The 24735-nt window shown below is 41.6% G+C and overlaps 1 protein-coding gene across 2 annotated transcripts; it reads left to right on the forward strand.

The window, feature by feature from the left end:
* The first annotated feature begins 228 nt into the window (after positions 1 to 228).
* On the forward strand, positions 229 to 24735 carry INSYN1 (inhibitory synaptic factor 1). Of its 2 annotated transcripts, XM_089671383.1 has the most exons (4): positions 229 to 583; positions 1090 to 1363; positions 14696 to 15185; positions 23632 to 24735. In XM_089671383.1, exons 3-4 carry the CDS (start codon positions 15030 to 15032, stop codon positions 24220 to 24222), a joined length of 747 nt encoding a protein of 248 aa, XP_089527509.1. In that variant the 5' UTR covers positions 229 to 583; positions 1090 to 1363; positions 14696 to 15029; the 3' UTR covers positions 24223 to 24735. The 2 variants fall into 2 exon arrangements, with proteins under 2 accessions (XP_089527509.1, XP_089527510.1); XM_089671384.1 differs by lacking the exons at positions 229 to 583; positions 1090 to 1363 and adding an exon at positions 15505 to 15616 and having other exon boundaries at positions 15066 to 15185.

Raw genomic sequence — 24735 nt, forward strand, 5'->3', positions numbered from 1 at the left:
ACAGGCCCATAGCGAGGATGGATTTTGGGGCCATGACCTGTCATATAATGTGTGTGTGTGTGTGGCTGGGAAATAGTTAATATGCATAAGAATCCTGCAATTCCTAGTACAGGACAAGTAAGAAAGTAGGCGACTACCTGCTGAGAGGCATAGAAGTAATACTCTGCATAGGAGTAATACTCTGCAAATGTCTATTAAACAATGTTCAGTATTTCTCTCCCTCCTTCCCCATCATTTCCCCCCTCCCCCTCCTCTCGCTGGCTGAGCTGGGGTACACGCTCTGGTCTCTGTGTTTGACAAGGGAGAACCCAAAGACATAGCAACGATAGCATCCCCTGGGAGAGAAAGAGGAGAGTGAGAGGGACCCCTCCTCCACCAGGCCAGCAGGGGAAATCGTGAAGGAGAGAAGGATAGAGAAGGAGGCATGTCGCAGAGAGCTGAAGCATCCAGCACTGAATCAGCGGTGTTACAGCATCAGCACCAGAGAGGAAGAGATGAGGCCTGAGCTGTGCGTCTGCTCTTGTCTTCCACAGGAGGGAGAAAGGCAGATGCAGAATAAAGGGACAATCATCCCTTCTGGAAGGTGAGGGCGATAAGAGGGGTATATGAGGGGCAGCAAAAAGAAAAAAAAAAAGAGGGGGGTGCAAGGGGTACTGAAAATGGAAATAATATGCACATTATTGAAATGGGGATAATGGAGTGAGGCCACACATGTATAATTGGAGGGGAGGGTTGAATGTACATATATTGCCTTGAAATAATAGAATAAAAGCAGAGGAAATAAGAAATGATTTACATTGTAGTGTTATATAAGTATGCCGTACGTTAGCCATATTATACCTTCGTAAGCTGAAACAGTGGTAATAGGGTTGAGATTGATGGAATGTGGCCGATGATGGTAAATGATATACGGTTAGTGGGAAGCAGACATTGCAGGGAAAATGATATGGAAATAGCACAAGTAGATGTAACGAAAACATTAGGATATGAAAAATGGTGAAGGGTAATAGAGAAGGGCACTGAGTAAAATGATTACAGGAATAGCAGGAATGAGGGGACAATACCAATAATTTATCTTTCTCTAAATAGGTTGGAGGACCACATTCTCGCCGCTCTCCTTCCAGTTATACAATCAGCCCTTTCCTGTGTGCTATCTGGAACTGAACACACAAAGACAACATCTGTTCTTCTGGTGGCCTAGTGAGGAACATCTGGGAAGGGAAAGGAAAGCTATATTAGCTTGTGCTTCTGGGATTACCTGGATGTCATTTTACGCTCGACTCAGGACACTAAAGAAGGGAAGGACACTTTGTAGCGTACCTCCATTCAACAACAAAGACAGACCACCCAGCTATATTAGCAGGTAAGAGGAGATAGCAATCTGATAATCAAGACGCCTGGCAAGATGTGTGGAAGAGAGGGATATGGAGGATGGGGGTGGAGGGAGAAGCAGTGTGGTTGATCGGGGAAAAGATCTCGAGCACACAGGAGGAACAGAATGAGGAGGAAAAGCACACACAAGGAAATAGATGTGGAAGAAGGCCAACAGATGTTTGGAACATGTAGCCTGAGCTTCATATCCTCATAAATATATTGCATAGGTAATCTCTCCATATTAACTTCCCTACTTTTGTAACTAGCATATAAAATAACATAAATAGCCAAGCACCTTAACTAAAACCCTCCTTCAGAGAAATAGTAATGCAAAGATAAATGGATATGGTAGCCAAAAATAAAATCTTCAGAGTAAAATAAATATATTATTTTGACAAATTAAGCACTTTAAGAGAAAATCTTGCAGAGTCGAGAGTATTTAGACAGTTATAAAATATTAGTATGGCAATGGGAGTTACCAATCAACGTGCAAATTATACAGAGACAACAGAATTATACCTCCCATAATGAATGTCCACTATTATTTCCTTATCTAATGACAATTAGTCCCTACAACCCTAATTTGATATCTCTTATCTTAGTCAAAGAGCTAAATATATTCTGTTGTCTAAGTTCCTTGAATGTGCCCCATGAATCTTTAACTCTTGACTCTAGCAGTCACCTTAACAATTTTTAACATGTTTGGTTGATTCACATATTCATATATTAGTAACAGCATCAAAATGTGTCATTGCTGGTATAATTAACTCCATGAGTGACCTCAGGTTATTTGGAACCTGGGTGAAATGTATGTGTGGGGATCTTAACAGAAAAAGTTTCTCCTGCTAATCACGGTCAGTGAAGTTGACATAAAAAGTGGTATCATACATGAACCAGTATCTCATATCATTGTTCCAAAACAGACTGTATAGTGCGAAGCCCATATTATTCAACAGATGTCAGATTCAGAGCCCTTAATCTGGGATACCCAAATTTGTCATTGTGAGCTATTAATCAAAGTTTGAATCTAGTACTATGTAATGCATTGTGTGAATAATAATTTACCATGCAATAAGCTTTAATAAACATTGCTGGCCTGTCACCCTGACACTTGCCAAGCTTCCAGTTGGCAGTTTTTAAAAAGGCAGAAATGTCCAACATAAAAATCAGAGATGTTTACTTTATATATTCATGTAGTATACCTTATAATAAATTAATCAATAGTAGAAGATGGAGGGAACCTAGGTGTGGGGTGGCACAGGATGGCATTCTATGCAGGTCCAGATAGCTCACAATGATACCTATGTGTATCTCTGTATGGATTTGGTAGAACCTTACCATAATAACAGACCCCCCTAGCTCCTCACAGATGATGAAAATGTACTGCTGTGCTGTGGTGAACCTGACCTAACCAAACCTGCAAAGCCAAGTGCATGCAATTTTCAAATGACCTAAATTTTGTAAAACAGCTCCGCCATTTATTTAGATCATGATTATAGCTCTCCAAATCTCTTTATGATATAAATATATTATTGGATTTTCAAATGTTCTAGCCACAGAATAGCAAGCAGGTATAAAGTTATAAAGATACATATCTATGATTATTATGATTATATTTCAGTTGGTGTTGGGCTCTTACATACAGTTAATTTCAATTTATTATAAACAGATTTGCATTTTTTCAATCCTGGTTGACAAGCTAACTTTGTTTTGCTTCATCTTTTTTTTAAAAATATGTGTATATTGTTTTTGGTAGTTTTTTTCTGGTGCCTAACATTGGATCAACATCCTATGTAGGATGGAACTATGTAACTACAGGCACCATAAGTTATACTCACCCCACTGCCAGCTATAGGATGGCTCCAGGGAAGGTGCCCTTGCTTCAAACAAAATCCTCTGTACTTCATTCAGCAGTGCTGTATTTAACAATGGTACGCACCTGAATTATAAACAGGATTGTCAAATGCTTTATAAGTATATAGCTTGTTGATGGAAGTGGGTTGGAGGATACTGCAGTGGGACCTCATCAAACCCATGTGGGCTACTATGGAGTTAGTTCATATAATGATTCTTTTTAAACCAATAAATTAAATGTCATTTCAGATCTCTTGGGGAGAATGGGGCCTGAAATAATTTGGTGGGCTTGTTTAGACCCTGTTGCTGCTTCATTTAAATGTGCTTTAACAGCACAAAAATAATTAGTCCCAATACTCCTTTCATAGATTACCTGTCCTGTTTCTTTAGGTATTGACTCTAATCACAGAAATGTACTGATGTCAGTATTTTTTTAAAGGTAATTTGGTAGGTTTGGTATTTATATACTAACTTTAATGATAACTGTGTCTATGGCAACTACTCGTTAGAGAGTTTAACGCACAACTACAACTGGCAGAATTCATTCATTAAAGTATACACAGCATGCTATGCAAAAGTAAAACCCACTCCATAGGGAGGATTGTAGGAGATAGTGAGTTAAAGCGAATGTAATAATCTCAGTACCAGTTTTAGGATCTTTCTAAAATCCTATGCTGATCATTTCAAATCCATTCCTTGAGGGTTGGTCTTATCCATCCTGCCCAATAAATCTGAACTTCACAGTCATGTTTCTTCAGTATACATTTAGGAAAAGTAGCACTCTTGGTGGACTTGCAGCCCCAAGGTTTGGATAGAGATCAAGCTTGTCACATTTCACTGCCTTTACTGGGCCAGCCTCAAGCACACTACTCTCTAGTATACATAATATTTCTTTTTAATTTCCTTCTTTACTTTTCTTGAACCTATATACTTGTGCAGCATTTATCTAAGGTCTTACAACACTTGCACCACAATTATAAAAGGTTCTTGGAAGACATACAAATGTCTCATGTCTCTATAATTCATTATAGACCCTAATCAGAATTGGTATTTTGATACCCATGGGGACAGGTATCATAACTTTAATTTCAATAATAGCCAAAGTTTCAAGGTTGCTTTGAAAGTGCTTTGGAACAATACCTGTCCAGACTTTAGCTCTGCCCTCCCACAGACCAACTGAGCCTATGGTGTGGCCAAACCTCAGAATTTGTTTGTATTGGATATATCTATATGCCTACATGCTCTCTTCTGTAGTATATGGTTACATACTTTAATATCAAAGTTATGTTTTGCATAGAAATTTAAAAATCAAACGTTCATTTACAAATAACTGAATTTTTTTAACTAGAGAAGGAAACTCCACAATTTAGAAGAATATGCCATTACCCTTTTTCTCCAGAAATTTTGATACAGAAGCAAAAATGGAGAAAAAAATAGGGTTTCCATAATTCTGTCAAAGATAGTTATTTTAGATGTGAAATCTGTACTGGTCATTTACACACACATCATCTGTGACGGTTTTCATCTATCCAAGTCATGGTAAAGCTAATAGTAGTCAAATTTAACTAGATTTGGTATGTAATTTTGAAGATGTTCCCCTATTCATTCAAGTAGCTATTCAACAGGAAACTATTTGAATGAGTGGGGAAATATTTTTAACATTACAAAATAAATCCAGTAGAATGTAACTGACTACTACTAGCTGCACACACATCACTATGACTATAATGGCAGACAGAAGTAGTTGAAGCCTTGTAGCAGATAACTTAAAAGAGAACCTATGAGAAAAGAAATATGTGAGCTGCCATTGCTGTTTTAAAAGCTATGGGGTTTTAATTGTTACTAATTTTCACACCTAAGCATTTTCCACAGCATTTTGCAGAAACGCGGTACAGTCCATTTAACATGATTTCCTATGGGACATGTTCACATCTCTGCATTTTCACCCAGTGTGCTTTTTAGAAAGGGTGAGGGACTTTTTTGAATGCACAAAGTTGTGTGTGATTTTGCTGCTTTTCTGTTGCATTTTTGCGTTTTTAAATCTGCCTAGCAACAAGAGAAATTTAAAAAAATAAAACAAAACCCTGAAAAACGCAGGTGCAAAAACACAACGCAAAACGCAATGCAGAAACAACTCAAATGCAACCTGCATAGGTGTGAACGTAGCCTTACTCCATACTGAGTCACTCTGAACAACTTGGAACAACTTTTGACTTTGCAAACTTCTCAGAAGTGAACCAAAGTAAGGATGCCAATTTCAGAGCTTTCACCATTAGAGAGACACAATCACTCACCCTATTTAAGGAAAAAATATAGTGTCTGCACCAGGTATGTGAACTTATATAGCCATGCTCCATTGTCACCTCCCTTTCCTGCAGGAGCTCCTCCTAATGGAGCAGGCTTCCAGATATGGGGGAACACATGACCCTCCCTGTGTGACAGTGCTTGGGCATGAGCAGCCAATCACCAGGTCCAAACACTATCAAGTATCTGGGGGGGGGGGGGATTATATCATCCACCTATCTAGGCTCTGGCAAAAGCTGACACCAGAGCCTAGAAAGGGAGTAATGCTACAGGGAGGAGAGTGGTAAGAAGCCAAGGCTTGGTATATATACACTGTACCTAGGGGTGGACTATGTGCAGACACTGCCATTTGCCTTAAATGACCAATTCACAATGGCCTGTTTCACTCGAGCATCAGCTTGTATAGGAACAGTGTGAACAGCAAGCTTTTATGAAACTTTCAGCCAGCTTTTGCAAAGCTTTCGGCAAGCCTCAAGCAGCTTTCACTAAGCCTTTAAAGTGCACATCAGCTCTTGTTTGAAAATGGTGTACACAGATCTTAAAAGAGAAGCTGGTCCAGGCTCCCGGGTGGATCCCGACCATATGAGTGATGTCAGCCGACAGAGGACTTTAACCCGCTGTTAGCTGAAAACAGGTCACAGTATTGCAGAATGCACTGCACTCCTCTGATCCACAGGAATACAGCCAAACATGCTTTGCCTGTATTTCTCCTTTAAGGGGAGCGCTGGCTTTCACTTTAAATAAATTGGTTGTAAGGGCTGAAAGTCTTTTTACCTTCATGCATTCTATGTGTAAAGGTAAAAAACCTTCTGTCTGCAGCTCCCCTCTCAGCCCACCATAATACTTACCTGAGCCAAGTCCTCTCCTGGGTCTCTCCCTCCTCCTTGGCTGAGATACAACAGTGGTAGTCATTGGTTCCTGTTGCTATCAATCACAGCAAGTGAGGAGGTAGTGGGGATGGGGCCAAAACCATTGCACAGAGCAGGTAAGTATAACATGTTTGTTTTTTTTTAATTGGAACCTTTAGTATCACATTTAAATAGGCTGCTAGCAGGTGTCTGCAAGCTTCAAGTAGTGCTGAAGCCTGCTAGCTGCTTGTTTAAAGTGGCAATCAGTACTCCTATTAGGATCTTTGTTCTGCATTTACCAACGGGAGCTTAATCATACTTTAAAAGATTCAGCAAAGCTTGCTAAAAGGTCTGCAAATGCTTTCTAAAAGCTTGCTGTTCACACTGCTCCTTTACAAACTGAAGTCCATGTGAAACATACCAATTACATATTTTATATGTGCCTTCACAGGTGCTCTTGAAACACACAGCCAAGCTACCTAGGACCTTATCCATTAGACAGTTATGCTTCATTACCTTTTTGTTGCTGTTTAACTAATTTTGGAACCCATTGTGCTCACCCATTTGTAATGCAAAGGAGACATTTCCAAGCACTCCCATAATAGGCTCTTTGCTGTCTCTCACATACAGAATGTCTGATTCATCAAAACATCAGTACTTGGATGTTTTAATAGTCACCAATTTCATTCAAATCTGCCTTGAAATTTTTAATGTAATTGGTGATACATGCAAGCCAAGACAAAATTGCACATAACAGACTATAGGAAGCAGACTCATTCAACTCTCATGTGAGGAATCAGAGAGATCTCTTTGTAAGTTACATTTAGTGAGCTTTCTAAAGATAGATCGAAATTCGGCTGGTTCAACAGGGACTGGATGAATTTTATTCAGCATGTGACCAACATTGTTCAACAGCAGTCTTTCATTTTTTTTTCTTTCTTATTAATCTTTAGTCTATCATTAGATCAACTTTCACTGAATGAACAGGTTGGAAAGCGTTTATCAATCAGCGGCTGCAGTCAATTGACTGCAGCCAGAGCCACTGTTAGAAACCATGGGGCTTCGTACAGACATCTAATGCCTCATTTTTGAGAAAAAGAAATCTCTATCTCTGCAGCCTCAGCTGCACTGAATAGCTGAACAGGAATAAATCTGTACAGATCTTCCTGTTCATTCACAAACTGAAGCATCACAAACACAGTTTACTATGCTTCCGTTATGAATGAACAAAGTGAATGATCACTGTGTTCATTCAGAAAAGGAAGGGGTTGGTAAATATGATAAATTAACTGGCCCCTTCCCCCGCTCTTTATACTGAAATGATACCCCACAACAGGCGGGAAGGAGAGGAGGGATAGCAGCACTGATGGGAGAACCAAGGGAGCACACTGGGGGGCCCAGGCAGAAGAAGGAAAAGGAACCTGGACAGGAGAAGCAGCATTTACTAGTACTGATAACCTGTAGTTCCTCCATGCAGCAGGTGAAAGCAGTGGAAGGGAGAGGAGGAGAAGCCAGGTTTCAGCTGCTGCAGTGGGGAACTGCAGAGAATCGGTACCAGTATATGCTGCCCTTCCTGTCCAGGTTCCCTTTTTTTCTGCTGCCTGGGGTCCCCTGGTTGAACTTATGGGGCCCAGACCATATACAGGGGGACTAGTACACCCTTATCAGTGGCCCTGGCTGCAGCCAATGATCAGTGTTTTCTGACAGTGTCCAATCTCACTGTCAGAATACAATGTCCTCGTGTAGGAATTCCTCCATCTTCCTCATTTTTCTGAATGGAAGAATCTGTTTTATTTTTTTTATTGTTCAGCTCGCTGGCTGAATGAAAAAACAATGAATTATCTATGGACAGATTTATTTTAAAACATTTGCAGTTTTTGTTAAATAGCAGTTCAATGATTGGTTTTACATTTTACCTTGCATAACTAATTAGCAGCATGATAACTAGGTATTTAGGCATATTAGCCTTGCAGGGTTGGAATCATAAGTTCAGTTCCTGCTATTGAAGCCTATTGCATGAAGTTTCTGTATTTTACATTCAGATACTCACTTAGGTTTGTAAGCAGGTTGATGTTACATGTTTGTTTTCTTAAAAGGATCTATTACTTTCAGTTGATGTCTATGGTGAGATTTCTGTGTTTGACTATTGCACTGTTTAGTTGTGCTTGCCCTACTGAGGTGGTACTCCCTGAGAGGTAATAAATTAACACTGCTGGCTAGGTTTTCCCTGGCTTTTTTGATGAAGTGCAGCCCCCTGCTGGGTTAAACAAAAAAGGAGGGAACCACATCTTCAGGGCACCATAGTTAGTAAGACGGTCAGAGGCATGATTCCAGGTCAAGGAACAGAGTGCTGCTAAAGATGTGAAATTTTCGCCCCCTGTGGGAACCCAGTTGGGGTTCCAGAGGTATAGATTTAAAGACTTAAAAGGACTTTCTCACCTAATTAATGTATGACTACCTCATGGGGCATTCAGGGGCACAAGGAGACTAACTAAGGGGCACTTAGTAGATTGTGTACAAGAATGTGTATTGAAGATATCCTGTTGAACTATTCATTTGTTATATTTAAACAATTTCAGTAAAGAACATTTATTGGTCTGGTCTGAAGTTATTTGAAGACAATCTTAAAGGGGTGCAATGCATTTATGGCATATCACAAAGAACAAGGCCAAATAAGAGGACAAAACAAAATAGAGAAGATGTAGTACAAATGTCTAACATGCAGTGCAGCTATTCAAAGGATGCTATATTGCCATTAGTAATGACTACAGTACTAGTGTCGAGTGCATACGTAGCCAGCCAGTTGGGAAGTGGTGACTTGGCAAAGGTGAAAGAGGCCCTGCTAGTGAAGGAGCTTGTGTGCCCAGGCTCCTTCATTAGTAATCAGAACCCCAATACTGGGTACAACTCACGGCACGGGGCATCCTAAGAACCCAGCCTTGACATCACCAAAGATGGAGTGAGGCCTCGGGAGATAATAAGCATGGGATATTTACAAGAGTTCAGCTTCCTAGTATTCAAGCGAAACATACAAATCAATGTCACTGGGAGTGAGGTGGCCGGTAAATGTGCTGGTGGAGTCCGGTACAAGCTCAGCGTTACTGTCGGAAAAATGCTGCACAATATAAAGGGACGAGTAATATGTGTATTGAGGAACTGTTATCCAAATTGTACAGAGCATATTGAGTTAAAGAACGGTGCCACAATCCACAAGGAGTGAATTATGTTTTCTATGCAGAAGCATTGCTTATACATGGGAGTGCTGCATTAACGCCAACCTTGCATTAAATGGCAACCTCAGGCTGCCTTTGGGAGCACTAGCAAGTGATCTCTCTGGGTCCCCACCCACAGGTTTCCTCCCAAAATCATACTGGTTGGCAGGGATGGAATAACCTGATGGGAGAAAGGGCTAGAAGGACTCTATGGGCACAAATAAGAAATGTTGAACTGGTGGCCCTTAGCTGAAATATTCTCCCATCCAAACCTCAATCAGAGGGGTATCTACAGTCAGCAGAACATGCTGGGCATTATGTAATGAACTGCTCCTTGTTTAGACCTGCAGTCACATGGCCTAATTAAGGAAATCTTCCATCACTGACTTTATTTGTGGCTCTGAAATGTCATGTGACCCCAAGCAGAGGGACAGGTGTATTTGCAGGTCTGAAGGGGAAGCAGTTAGCTATACGTATAATGCTTATCATCTCTCATTGGCTGTATGGTGAAATTCTTGCACAGACGAAAGGCCTGGAAATCTATTTCCATAAAAAATAAGGAAAAAGATCTAACAGATTCCTCCATCTTTTCTAAATAATGCAGATAGATTAATCTATCACTGTGGCTATTTTATTCTGACAGCCAGCACCACCAGCTGTCAAAATGTGTGAACTGTGAATCTGATTGGTCTTTTTGGCTGGCAATGTTCTACCTGGCACCTTTTATTTTTCAACTGAAAGATGTTGGATGAGAGGGTGCTGATGGGGCCCCCCACTGAGCAAATTTGGCCAGTTCATCATTAAACTTGCTGCCAGAGATTGCATGTCTGTAACAAAAATAGCTTCCAGAATGCTTAGAAAGCAGTATGATTGTGCTGGTATATCCAACTATCCCTACCCATCATTAGGCACAATATAGTCTTACTGCTGCATTTAGGATTAATTTGACTGTAAAATCATGGTTTTGTAGAACTAAACGACCCAAACCCAACCAAATTATTTATCTTGTAGCACAAAATATGAGTCATTCACTACTCAACTGCTTATTTTCTCCTATTTTTACTTATTCCACTCACTTCAGTTCTTCTTGACCCTGAGCCTTTTTCTGTGTCAGTTCTGTGAGGATGAAAAGATAAATAATTTTGACAGCATGTGACTTCATTGTGTATCAGCTGTCTAACGGGACATCATTTGGTGGCTCTGTATTAAAGCTGAAGTTTATTCTGCTTATCTTTTGCCTTCCCTGGTCCATACTTTGCTATCTCATTAATGTGAAAAGGAATTTTTTAAAAAATAAAATTTTTCTGTTTACATACCTTAATATAGATCCATTGAGGTCATCACTGGCTGTCAGTGCTCCTCTATGCAATGCAGGCAAATCATAGCTAGCGAGAGGGGTCATTAAGGTGCTGTATATAGCTTCCTAAAACAACATAGTATGTTGCCTCAGTACTCATCTTAAGCCCTGGTTCACATATGTGCAGGTGGTGCCTCTACACCTCTACAGAACTACATGAAAATCCGTGCAGCCGCACCACCCGCACAGAGAAATGTGGACCCGCGGGAGGGTGCCATTAGTTCTAATGGTACTCCGCCCGAACTGAAAAACGCAACAGTACTGGGAACCAAGGTTCCCGTGCGGGCTGCGATTTCAGAACAAGTGCAGGGACTTCTTCCTAGCGTGTCACGGGGCACAGGATTCCATTCAAATGAATGGGCTCTAGTGCCTCTGCAAAACGTGTCCCGCATGGCCTCATATATGTGAACCAGGGGTAAAAGCCCTCAGTCTTGATGCAAGCAGTAGTCTGGCTATAGGGAAGAGTTATGCAAATGTCAAACTTCTTTGATGGGTGGATGTCAGTTTGGATGAGTGGGAGTTCTTAGTCAGGATTTACATTTAGAATGCTGTAGGTGATAACCACATGCAGGGGTGCCAACAGCAAGATACAGCCAGCCCTAGCATACTGGGCTTGAGTCCCATTGGATCAGCTGGGGGGCCCAAGTTTACCTTGAAAGCAGGAAGAGTCCTGCACAGTGTAGAGCATTAAGCTCAGGCGCCTCTCCTGCAGCTGTCAAACGGTCGCATCAGAATATTGCACATCCTTCCAACTCCTTGGCTGTCGCTGGAGTGCTGGAGGGTCAGTGACATCCAATTAATTAGGCCTTGTTCACATGCATGCAGGCAGTCCCATTCATGTCATTTGAGATGCAGTGCCTACACGGACACAGCCGATGCTGCCAGTGTGCCATCTGTGTGGGTGCGGGTGTGTGTTCCCGAATGCAGACAGTGTGGGTTTGGGGACGTCCACCCGCATGCGCCTGCACCCACACAGGTGAAATTTGGGAGCAGCAGCTATGTCTGTGGAGCTGAAGCATCCCAATTGACACAAATGAATGAATGACATGAATGGGACTGCTGCATGTGGATGTATGGAACACCTGTGAATCTGTGCAGGCACAACATAGACCTCGAAAGTAGGCCTCTGTGAAAGAAGCCTTAGGTGGATCTGCAGCATTCCTTTGTGACCCTCCAGTAACAATCTTGTTGGCGGCTTGATTTGTTTATTATGCTGTGGGTGGAGGGAGGGAGCCACAGTAATTGGTTGGGAACACCGTGAGAGCCCTGCCCCTGCTCTCACCCAGCAGCTCACAATTTTTCTGTGAGCTGCACAGGGTGGCTGGGACCAGCATAGTGGAGCCTTTTTGGCCAGAGATGTAAGTGTGGTCCCCCCAATTGATGAAGGAGAGTCCTAGGCTTGGGCTTTGGAAATGTAATGGGATCACCTCCTGTCCTCCCTACTACATACCCAGTGTTGCACTGATGTTTTCTCTCATATTTGGGTGCCAGTGATAACATTACTCTTTGTTGTGGAGTAACTATGTCATCTCTCTTATTTGGGGAGCAACTATGTCATTCCTTACAAGCACCTCCTGGCTTCCCTGATTGGTTGACCTGGACCTAACATGTACTGGGGTCACCTCCTGTCATCCATGCAGATGTCTGTACTGACATTTAGTGCCTGTTTACACTATGGCATTGTGGCAACACACGATACATATGTTGGTGCGTTGTGGTGGCATTCATTCTGAATAACACCTTTGCACACCTGTTGTTCTGTCAGAGAATGGTGTGAGCAATATTTTTTGACACATCTATTACAAGATGTGTTGGGGTGCTATTCAGAATGAATGGCACCATATTGCACCAATGCATGTAACCTGCTTTGTGGCAATGCCAAAATGCATTACAAAAACACATATAATATGGAAAGGGGACTGTAGCCTAGGCCAGCCTTTCTCAACCAGGGTGCCTTGAGGTTTCTTCAGCGGTGCCTTGGCAAAATGTCCACAAATTGCCCAAAACTTGTATACAAGCCAGTGGGTGGAACAAGCCTGCCTTTTAGTTACACAAAGCCACAGGTTTTCATAGTGAACCATTACGACTTTCTAGCCGCAAGAGTCCTGGCAGCCAATAACATCATCAGTTGATAAAGAGGTTGTCAGCCGCCTGCACAGCATCCTAGTTTGATCTTCGCCTGCCTCTCTCTGTCAGTACATTAGCTCAGTGATGGAGAAAAACTGAGGGAGAAGAGAAACATTGGAATACTAGTCAGTACCAATGTGCAGAAGTGTATTTGATTTGAAAGAATAAATCACCTCTAATGTTGGGTGTCTTACATGTGTGGATGTTGCTGCATTATATAAAACTATTAGAATAATTTTTCACATTTTAGAATGGGGTGCCTCAAGACTCTCCATAATTTTAAAGGGTACCGAGGGACTGTCCATAATTTTAAAGGGTGCCTCGGGACTGTCCATAATTTTAAAGGGTGCCTTGACTAAAAAAAAGGTTGAGAAATACTGGCCTAGGCTGTGCAGGGTCCCATAATTTCTAACAGCAGCCCTGCCCACATGTGATGCTGAACCTCCATGACTGAAAGAACTGAAATCCAAACAAAGGGTAGGCCAGGGAAAGTAAAGTTGGGGAAGAAAGTTCTAGATGATGCTGGATGTCCTTCAGCCAGGCAAGGAAGCAGGCTCTATTTGACTTGCTGAAACTTTTAATGCACACTGTGAGAATTTGAAGTTCAGTGTGCAGTGCAATCAGCAGAGCAAGTCATTTCAGTACACGTGACGAGCCTGTACAACTTTGCAAGACTGAAGGGAAGGCTGGGTGGGGGGCCTTAAACTATTTATTTATTTCTATACACTTGGGAAATATAATTTCATTGAAGCAAGGACATTAAACTCAAAGAAGAATTTGCTGGGTGTTTGTGTACTCTCCTCCTGTAAAGTGTTACTAAACCCACAGCAGTAAAATGTAAGATACATTTCCCCACAATGCATATAGCTTCAGAGGTAAATGAAAACCTTGTTTTAAAATGCTTTTACTGTTTGTTTGGAAAATGTTATTTTACTATGCACAGTTTGGGCACAGGTTAACTTTAAAGTGTTACTAAACCCACAACAATAAACTCAGTCTGTATATGCAGTAAAGCATGCTTGTTATGCTCTCTGTGGAACCTAAGGGGTTAATCCTCTGCATTATTTAAAAAGGAAGTTTCATCCTGTCTTCTCTGATCCTCCCTCTTCTACTGTCTCCAATTCATCTTCTGATGGAACAGAGCCTTGGTGGCAAGCAGCACATAATCAGTTTGGTGTGTATTGCTAGAGTTTTTTTTGGGGGGGGAGGGTGCATGTGATTGGCACAGGGCCAATCAAGCACTGTCCAGAGGGTCAGGGGTCATGCAGCCTCATAGGACAATCAAAGGAGAATGAAAACTCCTCCTACAAGATTAACCAGTGCTCGGCTGGACACTGATAGAAGTCACAAGACTGCTATATACTGCTAATTGAAAAAGGTATTTAGCAGTTTATATTTACTAAAATAATTGCATTTCCGTGTTTTGTGGGAGACCGGATATAGTGAATGCAGAGTCCGGGGTTTAGTAACATTTTAACCTTTTATATGGTATAACATGTACAGTATTAAATATCTGAAAGGGAGAGTGAAACTCCCTTGTAATATTCCATAAAAGTAACTTATCCTTTGCACCTTTTTCGATAGCTATACATAATTGTTACATTATTTTCTTTACACAGGGGCTATCTCTCCAGTCTGGATCTTCATGACCTGCCATCCTACCTGTTGAAGTTGTGCTGCATGTTGAAACTCTCCCATCAAAGATCTTCTTTCATGCCCCTGCCTTCCTTATTAGACCAGACACTGTTTCCAAAGTGTACCTGTAGCCTCAAAAGTAGTGTCTGCCTGACCTTATACCATTTTTTAGCCCTCCTGAAGAGGGGGCTGGGGAGCACAGTGGGAGGCAGAGTGTAGGGAGGGGGTGCAGGGCCAAAGGGGGTTTAGACGTTAAGATGCAGAGCTCCCCCCAGAGGAGAGAAGCTGTAGAGGAGGCTGGAGGCCTCTCTCTGAATCATGTGCTCTCGGGGGGTGGGGAAAACCACGGAGCAAGGGGGACGGAGCGGAAGAGCTGGGGAGAGGGAAAGAATCCGAGGGAGAGTACGAGCAGTCATTGGTCAGCTAGAGGGAATTTTACGGGATCTCAAGCAAGTGGCCAAAGAGCTGAGAGAGGTGAGTGACTGTAATCAATCTCAATAAACACGTTTACACCACAAAGCTTTGCTCAGCATTCAGAACTTTGCATGCAGCAAAAATAAAATGTATTTGTACTTTTATTCCCCACAGTTTGCTATTCATTATAAACTTGCTGTTTCAGATTTTCTCATTATAGTACCTTATGGTGCAATAGTTAAATTTGTGCAATATCTACTGTCTGAACAATTCTCTGCTTACCTATGATCCCCATAGCATTGCAAAAGGAAAGCACAATAAATCATTAATATAACTTTTTTATGATATATATTATCTTCGTGAAACTATTTCTGTACAGGCACATCTGCTTTACCCAGCAAACTACAGTTCTGGATGCCAGAACTCCATTCTTTGGAACTGAAGAGCACTTAGGATCTGCAAGAATTAAAATGGCAAGCCAGCTAGATAAGGTGGGAATAGTTAGAACTTCTGTTTGGCTTGTGTTGCTGTCTACATCCCTATTCCACTAGGTTCCTACTGAGGTTCCTACCATGTCCCTGCAACAGAAAGGGAAAATCTTGCAATAGGGAACCAGCAATAAAAGTATTTTTTAACATGGCAAGGAAAGATTAGAACCTTTAGAACCTCAGGTTCTTATTGCTACCTGTGTTATGCTTGGGAGATTTCCCCAAACTGGTGGCCAAGAAGAGATTTAAACACCAGGCTGTCCTAGACACACCAGACAAGTGACAAGTGTGTCTGTTGTGTGTCATACAAGTTCCACCCCTTGTGTTGATAATTTTAGTACAATGTAAAAACTAATAATAAAATTAATTATTGGAGGCTAAATGATGGCTGTTTTGGAGCTATTTTTAAAACCAACAAATATTTCTTGAAATATAGAGAGTTTTGTGACTCAGAAACAGATTAAGGCAGGCCCTAGACACTGTGGCAGCTTTGGCCTCCCATCCTTTTAAATAACATTGAAAAAGAGGAAAAGATATATGATCTCCTAAGCTTTTAGAGCTGTTTCCCAGACCGATAAGAAGAACATTGTGGAAGATATTTTTATGTTTCTTGAAATGCTGAGAATCCTGTGACTCAGAAATGGATGAAGGCAGGCCCCAAGTACAGTAGCAGCTTTGGCCTACCATCTCTTAAACTGACGTTGAAAAAGAGGAACAGGTGAATGATCTCCTGTCTGCTTTATATTTAGAGCTCTTTTTTTCAGGCCAACGAATGAGACAAAGGAGAGTTTTTTTCATGAAATACAGAGAATCTTGAAACGGAGAAATGAATTAAAGCAGGCCCTAAATACAGCAAGTTTGGCCTATCATCCCAGCCAGACCTGAAATTCACACTGTGCAGCCTGGCTGGTGTACTGAATATACCCTATTGCAGTTATGCAATACAGCCAGGTCACCTTCCCACCCCAGGCCTGTAACTGGACAATAAAGTAGAGCAGATTTATTTATTTCAGGTATTTATATAGCGCCGTCAATTTACGCAGCGCTTTACATACATATATTGTACATTCCCTAACTCACACTCATACATATACATACTAGGGCCTATTTAGACAGGAGTCAATTAACCTACCAGCATGTCTTTGGAGTGTGGGAGGAAACTGGAGTACCCAGAGGAAACCCATGCAGTCACAGGGAGAACATGCAAACTCCAGGCAGGTAGTGCTGGGGTTGTGATTCGAACCAGCGACCTTAGTACTGCCAGGTGAAAGTGCTAACCATTTAGCCACTGTGCTGCCCCAGATGACTAAAGCCTGGTACACACATTGAGTTTTTTTTTGTTCAACACAGTGGGCTGAATGGGAAAAAAACTGAGACATCACCATACTAACTAGGCGATGTTAGTGCAGCAATCTCTCCCCCCAAGCTGTGCCTTTGTGTTCTGACAGAATTCCCCCCCAGAACACAGTAATCAGCACTTGCAGCCAATGGCTAACCCTTTAAAAAAACCTGGTCCTTAGACTGGCTTCTGTTGGAAGGTCAGCTAAACACACGGCCCGAATGTTGACTGGTTCCTGCTGAACTGGTTGATATTTGGACTGTGTGTACCCAGCTTAAGGCAGCCCATAGATGGTGCAACTTTCTTTCTTTTCACCACGGTTGGAAGGAAAGAAAAAAAATCTTGTTTCCCCCATCAACTTAGTCGGCATTGATGAAGGAATCCCTTCAGTAGCATTATTGTATTCTGCCAGCGGTGTGGTGCGAGAGCCTTCGTGGCTGGCAGAATACGATTACTGCTAGTGGCTATAGCTGCTGGCAATAATCGCATGCAGAGAATTCTGACAGGCTGATTGTAACCAAGTCGATTTATGGATTGACTTAGGTACATTCAGCCTGCCCATACATGGATCAAAATTCGTCCGGTCCTTGTTGAACCAGCCAAAATTTTTATACATATATGGCCGGCTTCGAAGGGATCATCTATCTGTTCTTCCCACGCACACCATGTTAGTTTCTAGTGCTGCCTCTCCCTCTCCCAGTCTATGTGCTGCTGTATAAAGAATTATAGGAAGTGGATGCCTAGATAAGGTAATTTATTTACATAAATTGCATTTAAAACCTAGCTCTGGGAAACTTGAAATGATCTTTCTGGGAAACGTGCTTCTTTAGGTCTAGGGGACTTGTTAAAGTAAATTACCTTATCTAATCTTCCACTCCTGTCCCCGCAGCATCTTCTCCCCCACACTCCAACGGTCTAAGGTGCTGACATCAAGACCACTGCAGGGTCCATAGCTCTGCGTCAAACATGATGACACCAGGGGTTGGTACACTGCTGGAGCGTGGGGTGCTGGAGCCTGCCAGGGGAGCGGAGAATCGGGCAAGGTAAAAGTGCTTTCTCTCTCCCCTAGACTAAACAAGCAATTTACCTAAGGGATCATATTCATGTGTTCTGGAGTTGAACTTTAAAATATATTTTATGGATTCTTTTTAGCAAACGTATAACTGAATTAATTGGTGATTATATCTGCCTGGGGTTCGGCTTTAATTAAATTCTTTTATATCACAGTAGGTTACTTACCATTATTTCTAGTAAGTCTTTAGTACCAGCAATATTGGAAGTCGGTAAGAAAGGTAATGGTTGAGATACCTGATGTCTTTAGTACTATGCAGAGACACAGAATCCCTCCTAGCAGCTGGTATAATATGCCTTCAACAAAGTTAGAACTGGTGAGTCCTTAAATTTTACAGGTAGTCCAGAAACAACATATTTCCTGATAAATTTCACCGGTCTCTAGTTAACTAACAGGGCATAGAAAATAACAAATAGCAACCAAATAGCAGGACTTACAGTATGCCAGATGGATATACAGTATACTGGCAATATACTTCATAAATCCTTGGTGCCCAACCTGGTATATAGTGTGCGACCCTCGGACCTCAGCAGTCTAATGTAGTGGGAACATTAATTAGGGTAATAGCATTGATCTCTACTAGCCTCATGTAACGTTTTCCTAGTTTCATATTGCCTTCTGAAGCATATCCTCAGCCACAAAAGTAGTATGTCCACACACTTTCATCCACATTTCCTCTATTAGGTCTCATGTTCCTGACAGTCCTCTTAAGCATTGTATATATTGAACATTATATGCTGCCCTTTGGTGATGTCAGGGGCCAACATTTGAGGCCCTCTATAGCTAATAAGTTGACAGTCACTGTCCTAAATAGACATAAAAAAATCCATATCAGAAGGTCTCATAACTGACTAGTCATGATACAGCTTTGACCCAAGAACTACACATTTTTCCAACTGCATTCAATTGGAAAATGTTTAAATCCTAGTTAAAACAATGAAAACATTTTAAACAAAAACCTGTTTTATTTGCATTCCATGGTAAAGCTACTGAATATTAGGATGAAATTTAAGCCACCTGGAGGATTTTGACTTTCTTCATTATTTTAAACTAATTTTTTTATGATGATCACTCTGTGAGCAGTCAGTCGATACGCACAATTTAATGGCTGGGTTTTTTTTATTTAATGACATCAGCTTTTAAAGGGGTTAACTAGTAAAAAAAAAATTAAAAAGATGATTCTAGCATATTTGGGGCAGTTTGTGCCCGGGGATGAATGCCTGAAGCACAGACTTCTTTTGCGTCCCGAGCTTTCCTCCTTGGGCACATACTGCCCTCAACGTTAGTGTCACTTGGTGCTATGCATGCCTAAACAAACCCTAAGTGAGTAACCATCTTTTTTACTACACAAATATATCTGAATCATCACTTATTTTTTTTTCCTTCATTTTAGTTTTTTTATTGTTAAACTGAAAAGGCCACAAAGTGTATACTAAGAAAATAAAGTGGTAGTAAAGGCTAAAAACAATTCTTAAAAATGCTGCCTCTCCCTCCTCCTACTTATCTTGCTTGGGCTGTATAAAAAAATAAGCAGTGTAAATACTGTTTTTAATTCTGGTCAGGTCAAATGATCCAGCAGTAAGGGAGCGCTGGTCAATGGCTGTGAATTCCCAGGGCTGTGATGTCAACCACAGGCCCCCATTGCCCATCCATTGTTGGCGCTTCCTCTTCTTCCCTGCAGTAGATGCTCTTTGACACAGGTGAGCCAGAGGTAGTAGATCACATGACTGGACCAGAGTGGAAAAAGTATATTTACACTGCTGTTTTTTATATGGGTTATGCAACATAGGTAGGAGGAGGGGGAGGCAGCATGTTTAACAATAATTGTTTTTAACCTTATATTCCACTTTTCCTATTCACTACCTATTGGTCTTTTCAATACACCACTGGAAGTATTATGTCTGGTGCAAAAAGTACTAGTTGATCTTGAACTGTGTCCTCTACAAACTACCAGTATTATCTTAAGAACCCATCTTGTTTTTACTGTAAATAGTTACATAGTTAGGTTGAAAGAAGACCAACTATTTCAACCTATAGAAAAAAAACAAACTAATAGAAAACCTCCAATACACAATCTTATACCAACAGTTGATCCAGAGGAAGGCAAAAAAAAAAAACAATAACACATGATCTACTTCACTTCAGCAGGGGAAAAAGTTCCTGTCTGGTCTCCCAGGAGGCAATCAGATATTCCCTGGATCAACTACCACTGGTGTTATTGCCTGTGAATGTTAGTATCCAGTTATATTTTGTGCATTTAGAACTAGATCCAGCTCTTTTTTTTTTAAAGCAGCCTACTGAGCTGTCCAGAACTAGTTCTTGAGGGAGTCTATTCTACATTTTCACAGCTCTTACTGTGAAGAAGCCTTTCCATATGTGAAGGTTAAATCTCTTTTCCTGCAGATATAAAGAGTGCCCCCTTGTCCTCTGTAATGACCTTAAAGTGAATAACTCTACACCAAGTTCACTATATGAGCCACCTATATAATTATATGGTGATCATATTCCCCCTTAATAGCGTCTTCTCAGGAGAAAATAAATGCAGTTCAGCTAATCTTTCCTCGCAGCTGATCTCAGTTATCTTATCAGTTTGGTTGTCCTTCTCTGCACTGTTCTCCAGTTCTCCAATATCTTTTTTGTGAACTGGTGCCCAAAACTGAACTGCATATTTCAGATGAGGTATTACTAATGATTTGTACAGGGGTAATATGATATCTCTCTCTTTGGATCCTATACCTCTTAATACAAGAAAATATTTAGCTAGGTTTAGAAAACTGTAACTTGGCATTGCATGCTATTATTAAGTTTATGATCTACCAGAACAGAAGATGCTTCTCCACCTCTGACTCCTCCAGCTGTTCTCCTCCTAGAGTGTATAATGCATACATTTGTAGCCTCCCAGTGTATAACCTTATATTTATCAACATTAAACCTCATATTGCCACAATATTGCCCAATTAATTAGTGAACTGAGGTTAGCTTGTAAGCTGGAGACGTCCTGTAAGGACTTAATTCCACTGCATAGCTTGGTGTCATCTGCAAACACGAAAATAATACGTTTAATCCCAGACCCTATATAATTTATAAATAGGTAAAAAAGTAGGGGTCCCAGCACTAATAAACTTAGAGCATTTACAATTTGAATTATTATTCACTGCTCTCTGAATACGGTCTTTTAGCCATTTTTTTATCCATTTACAAACTGAATTTTCTAAGCCTGCAGACTTTAACTTAAACATTAAAGTGACTGTAAACCCCCCAAAAAAATAAAAATTTAAATGATCAGTCTACCTCACACTGCACAGCAGCAGAAGTCTTTCCTACAGTGAAAGAAACCTGACACCATGACAAAATGGTGCCGCCAAACCCCCTCTTCTGTGACTGACAGACTAATTAGCAGTCTCATGCATGAACATGAGAGAAGTGGGCATGTGTCACGCAGCCATCCACACAGGTCCCTAACCCATCAGCAGGACCAGTATATGCTCCTTTGTGCAAGGAGGAACAGGAAGAGCACTGCCAGAGCCCTACAAAATAACCTTCAGCAGGCCACTGGTGTGAATGTCTCTGACCAAACAGTCAGAAACAGACTTCATGAGGATGGCCTGAGGGCACGATGTCCTCTAGTGGGCCCTGTGCTCACTGCCTGGCACCATAGAGCTTGATTGGCATTTGCCATTGAACACCAGAATTGGCAGGTCCACCACTGGTGTCCTGTGCTTTTCACAGATGAGAACAGGTTCACCCTGAGCACATGTGACAGACGTGAAAGGCTCTGGAGAAGCAGTGGAGAACATTATGCTGCCTGTAACATCCTTCAGCATGACCATTTTGGTGATGGGTCAGTGATGGTCTGGGGAAGCATATCCATGGAGGGACACACAGACCTCTACAGGCTAGACAATGGCACCCAGACTGCCAATAGGTATCGGGATGAAATCCTTGGACCCATTGTTAGACTATGCTGGTGCAGTGGGTCCTGGGTTTCTCCTGGTGCACAACAATGTCCGTCCTCATGTGGCGTGAGTATGCAGGCAGTTCCTGGAGGATGAAGGAATTGATACAACTGAATGGCGCCCACGCTCGCCTGACCTAAATCCAATAGAACACCTTTGCGATATCATGTTTCAGTCCATCCGAAGCGCCAGGTTACACTTCAGACCAGGGGCGGAGTGACAACTCATGGGGCCCCCAGGCAATAGGGGATCATGGGGCTCCTGTGTCCTTGCCCACACTCAAAGCACACCCAAAAAAGCCTATAAAAGGTGCCAGGGGCATTTCATGGGGCCCCCTACTGACCCTGGGCCCTCGGCAGTGCCCTAGTGCTCAAATGGTCAGTCCGCCCCTGCTTCAGACTGTCCAGGAGCTCAGTGACATCCTGGTCCAGATCTGGCAGGAAATACCCCAGAACACTATCTGTGTTGCATTAGGAGTATGTCCCGACATTGTCAGGCATGCATACAAGCATGTGGGGGGCCATACAAACTACTGAGTACCATTTTGAGTTGCTTCAATGAAATTTCAGCAAAATGGATTAACCTGCTGCATCATTTTTTCACTTTGAACTTTGGGGTGTCTTTGAATTTAGTCCTCTGTAGGTTGATAATTTTCATTTCCATCAAACGTTGGGGCATCCTTACATTGCTAACACATTATCCAGTCCATATCAGTATAGATATCCAGCATGAGATTTTTCCCCATTGAGATCTGATGTGTTTGCAAAGTGTTCCTTTAATTTTAATTTTTCTGCGCAGTGTGTATGTATGTATATATATATATATATTTAAATCTTGCTTTGGCATATACATTAAATCCACATAACTCTCAAGGCTTACCCTTCATAGAAACATTGTGCCCTAATAAGCTACAATAACTGTTTTATTCCAGAGCCTTCATCTTCCTTATTATAGGCTACTAGCATGCAACTGTGATTTAGTTTCATTGACATGATAGGGAGGAGTTGGTTTGAACATTGAGCTTACACAGATGGCATGTTTCCATGGAAATGATATTTCTGATATTTAAAGATCAGGATCAGATGCAAGAACAACAATACTGTTTATTCTGGGTTACACAGACACCATTTCTTACTCAAATTATAAAAATCTTTTTCCTGTTGAAATGTGTGTGTATATATACTATTTATGTTTACATTGCCTATGTTTACATTGTCTAAAATTAGGCTTGTACAGTCAGGGGAAAGAAAGTATCTTTGATGCCGAATTTAACAAGGCAGAACCCTGCTGTTATTTTTCTAGGACAGGTTAGGAAATTACATAAAAGGACCTGGCTGTTACAGGAACATACACACTAATTTTAATAAATCCTTCTGAACCGGCTGAGATTCCAACCATTTATGGCTGGCATTAGTCAATTATCATATGTCAATAACATACCTTAATTGCTCTTTAGTGTATCCTAAAGACAACTTTAAGTGAAGTTGTCCTTTAAATTCTCCCACCCCCTAAGTGTAGCCCACCCAGTAACATACTTACATTCTCCAATAACCTAGTGATGTTCGTTGTAGTCTGGTGCCACACAGCCAAAGAAATGTTGTAATTAACTTGCTGTGATAGGAACAACTAACCCTCTGTATGTATATTTTAGGTGGTGGAGCAGATAGACAGACTTACCTCGGACTTTGAGTTTGAACTAGACACTGATGACTGGACTCCAGGAACTGTTAGTAGCACATCCAGCAGTGAAAAGGGAGGACCTCTCTGTGACCTGGGACCCCTGGATTTCCTGAGTTCAGACAGCTGGGAGTTCTGTTCTTTTCTAGAAGCCTCCACACCTTCAGACTCCGGAGATGGCTCAGACCGCCCCCCTGACTTCAGGCTTCTTAATGGAGGAGCCACACCCAATGGGCCAGATTCGTCAAGTGAAGAAACTCCTGTGCCACCGCAGAAACCTCTTCCAGCAAGGACACCTGGTTCCAGGGACCGGGTGAGGTTCAGTGACAAAGTTCTATACCATGCACTCTGCTGTGATGACAGCGAAGATCCCCCTTATAGCCAGGAGACCCCTCGGGACCCTCCAAGAGCATCTGTCCCTTGTGCTACCATACGGAGCAACAAAGGGGGAATCTCTGGGGTCCGAAGGGGCACAAGGAACTGCAGTACCCAGACAGTGTGTGACAAGAGCACCCAGACTGTGTTACCATATGTGCCAAAAAAGGGGAAGAAGGAGCAGAGTTGAAAGGTGGAATAATGAGGATATTAGATAGCAAGGGAAATGTAAGAGTGAAAGCAATCAGGGCAATAAAGAGGGGTTGGGAAAACAGGATATGGGTATGGGTGTACTGTACAAAAACATGACAGCAAGACTGCTGTGTGTACAGTGAGGGGGAGCTAAATAAAATAGGTGTCATGGTGACATCTCTGCACACTAATCTTGTATGGGCAATATATGGTGCACTTTTTAACCTTTCTTATGAACTGTGGGGAGAGAGGGCAGTAGAGCACGGCCTCTCATAACCCATCCTATAACCTCACATTTCCTGCTGTAACCTCATATGTCTTTCTGTCCCTGAGCCAGCAAAATCTTCACATCACCTATATACTATTAAAGAGAGAAAAAAAAATTGTGTCCATCGAGTGTTTTTAACAAGGGAGGCAGTCTGAGTAGGCTGACTTAATAAGTTGTCACTGAACTGTGTGCATTGTTTTAACGTGTATGTTTCTCTTACAACAAGACCTTTCCAAATGAAAA

Source organism: Staurois parvus, unplaced genomic scaffold (assembly GCF_062004578.1).
Source record: "Staurois parvus isolate SC_StPar_1 unplaced genomic scaffold, SC_StPar_1.0 ptg000105l, whole genome shotgun sequence".
NCBI classification, from domain to species: Eukaryota; Metazoa; Chordata; class Amphibia; order Anura; family Ranidae; genus Staurois; species Staurois parvus.

What these genes read in the sequence shown, in the direction of transcription:
- INSYN1 (XM_089671383.1), top strand. Translation starts at nt 15,030, where the DNA reads ATGTGCTCTCGGGGGGTGGGGAAAACCACGGAGCAAGGGGGACGGAGC. An exon ending in TGGCCAAAGAGCTGAGAGAG is followed by an intron (nt 15,186 to 23,631) that starts GTGAGTGACTGT and finishes TGTATATTTTAG; the next exon opens with GTGGTGGAGCAGATAGACAG.